The 2693-nt window shown below is 52.7% G+C and overlaps 1 protein-coding gene across 4 annotated transcripts in view; it reads left to right on the top strand.

The window, feature by feature from the left end:
- Positions 1 to 2693, top strand: part of CUNH17orf62 (chromosome unknown C17orf62 homolog) — a 6648-nt gene continuing 3955 nt past the window's right edge. Inside the window, exons 1-3 of one of the 4 annotated variants that reach the window (XM_012803182.2) lie at positions 1 to 267; positions 1082 to 1207; positions 2244 to 2285. In XM_012803182.2, coding sequence (XP_012658636.1) covers positions 1123 to 1207; positions 2244 to 2285 — 127 coding nt within the window. In that variant the 5' untranslated portion in view covers positions 1 to 267; positions 1082 to 1122. The other 3 variants (XM_023511322.1, XM_012803183.2, XM_023511321.1) reach the window with 3 other exon arrangements.

Raw genomic sequence — 2693 nt, forward strand, 5'->3', positions numbered from 1 at the left:
GCCCGTCCCTGTCCCGGAAGTTTGCCCCGCCTGATGTCTGTGGTTTGGTGTCCCTCCGCTTTGGCTCAGGCTAGTCTTTGGTAGGCGGCAGCGGCAGCGGCAGCGGAGTGGATTCCGCTCTTCTCTCTTCCCGTGCCGTTCCCCTTGACCCTCCCGCAGGCAGCGGTGACCACGCGCGGGGTACCTGCCAGGAACCAGGCGTCGGGCGGGCCTAGCTGCCGCGTGGCCGCCGGGGGCTCAGTGGCCGCAGAGGCGCAGAGGTGCACGGTCGGTGTGCGCGTGTGTACTTGGGGGCCTTTGTGTGCACGTGTGCCTTTGTGTATATGCGTGTGTGCATGGAGGGGCAGTGATGTTTCTGGAGTAACTGAGGCCAGGAAGGAGGTGAGTCACCAAGCAACTCCTAGGAATTATTCGTGTGAATCCACTATTTGGCATGAGGAATTTCATTGCATTCCTCCATAGGGAAGTAGCTGAGATCTACTGCTCAGAACTGGGTCCGGGGAGCCATATTCTGAGTGCATGGACACTGCAGGGCTGTTGACCCTGGCAAAATTCTTTCGTGGAAGAGCAGTTCTTGGGGACTCTGTTTTTGGACCCTCTTCTGGGTTTTCACCTGGTGGAGGACAGCAGAGTTAGAGCCAACTTCCTCAATCTGTGCCCGCACAGGCCGGAGCTGTGACGAGACTTTCAGTTCTCTTTCTTGGCCGAGGCCGCCACAGGGGAAAGAGAGATTCTGGTAAGGGTGCCTGCAGGTTGAAAACCACAGGACCCTAACAGCTTCTTGATTCTTAGTTTTTAGGTATGACGGCCCATGACCATGAAGCTGACACTTTCCAAGTCTTCGTGGGAATTGTAGCCCCAGTGCAGGCAGTGTAATTTGGGCAGAAGAGGGTCTTCCTGTCAGAGGAAATGAGGCCCTGGGGGATTAAGTGAATTGCCTGACCACAGAGACCATGTTAGCCAGGCTGACAGTGTCTGAGCCTGCAGGCACTCCTGCTAGTGGACCTGCTCCTGGGCCTCCCTCTCTGGGCCTGTGGGTGGTGGCTCAGGTGTTCCCCTGCCTGTGTCTGTTCCTCCCCAGACCTGGTCTCGTGCAGAGAGTGTTGTCTGCACATCCCAGGGATGTACATGCAAGTGGAGACACGCACCAGCTCCTGCCTCCATCTGAAGAGGGCTCCCAGCATCCGGTCCTGGTCCCTGCTGGTTGGTAAGGCTTTCCATGCTTCTCCTTAAAACAGAAGCCTGATGGGCAGGGTGGTGCCTGTAGGCCTGGCTACTTGGAGGCTGGGGCAGGAGGACTGCTTTGAGCCCAGGAGTTGGAGGTGCAGTGAGCTAGGATGACACTGTAGCACTCTAGCCTGGACAACAGGGCGAGACCCTGTCTCTAAAAAAACAAAAACAACACCGGAAAGTCTACCTATAAAAATAGATAAAAATGAAAGGAAGAATTTCCTCTTGTGTTACCTTGAAATATAGCAATGATTGTATTTTTTTGTATTCTTTTAGATTTTCTAAGTACATGGTTTATACATAAGGCATATTTGTTTTGTCTTTTCTGTTGCTAACATCCTTTCACTAACACTTCGTGTGCTTTTCTGAGTCACTGTTTGACCCATGTGTTGGTCCATTGGGACATTTCCTTTTCTGTCTCCTCCATCCCCTTTCCCTGCCCATCTGGAGAGTCCTTTGCCCTCAGGGCGGTTGCGCTTGCATTGGCTGAGCTGGTTGCTGTGCCTCCAGCAGCTGTATCTCTGTGACCCATTGTTCCCCAACACACGTTTTCTCCTGTGTGTGCTGTGTACTATGTTGAGTCTGTGCACAGTCTTGTTTTCATTCCTCACTATGTGCTGCTTGGGCATCACCATGAGGGACTCTGACTCCCCAGCAGCTCCAGAGCCTCACATGGTAATGTGTCCAGTGAATACTGTAAATTGTGTGTACTATGTGTGTGTGTGCATTTAAGAGATGGCGTCTTGCTGTGTTGCCCAAGCTGGACTCAAACTCCTGGACTCAAGTGATTCTCCCACCTCAGCTTCTCCGAGTAGCTATTCTGTTTTTGCACCTGGCTATTCTGTGTTTTTGAACCAGCTGCTTTCCTGTTTCCCCTACTTTGAACCTGGGGGACTCTGCACCTTTCCCTGCTGTGGGAAGGGGCGCAGCTTCTTGGACACCACTGCACAAAAATGGGGAGGGTGCTACACTCTGTTAGGCTCAGTAAAAAAGCGCCTCTTTTCTCTTTGTAGGAATCCTGTCGATTGGCCTGGCTGCGGCCTACTATAGTGGAGGTAACCCCCTACACCACAACTTCCTCCTTTTCTATTTGGAAAATAGAAAAAAGAAGGAAAAAAAAGCACCACTTGTGATTGGTCATGGCATGACCATTGGGATGACTGGCACCTCTGCCTTGCGATTACTGCTGGGCAGGGAGCCATCTCCCCGTGCAGGTACCTGAAGTACACCTTCCTACCCAGTCTGCATTTCATGTCATGAAATATTTCTCAAAAGATGCTCCTTAGCTTTGGTCTGAGGTCCTGCTGCAGGATGAGCCATGCTGCCCACCTTTCCACCTCACAAGCCCCATAGAGAAAGGTAGAGCTATGTGCATCTGCCTGCCTCCAGTAGACTCCTAGGGCAGAACTGGGCAAGCCTGTCCCATGGGGGTTCTGAGGGACCAAGGCAGGGCTGGCAGCACA

This window comes from Otolemur garnettii, unplaced genomic scaffold, assembly GCF_000181295.1.
Source record: "Otolemur garnettii isolate 467f Iridium unplaced genomic scaffold, OtoGar3 scaffold00018, whole genome shotgun sequence".
Classification (NCBI taxonomy): Eukaryota; Metazoa; Chordata; class Mammalia; order Primates; family Galagidae; genus Otolemur; species Otolemur garnettii.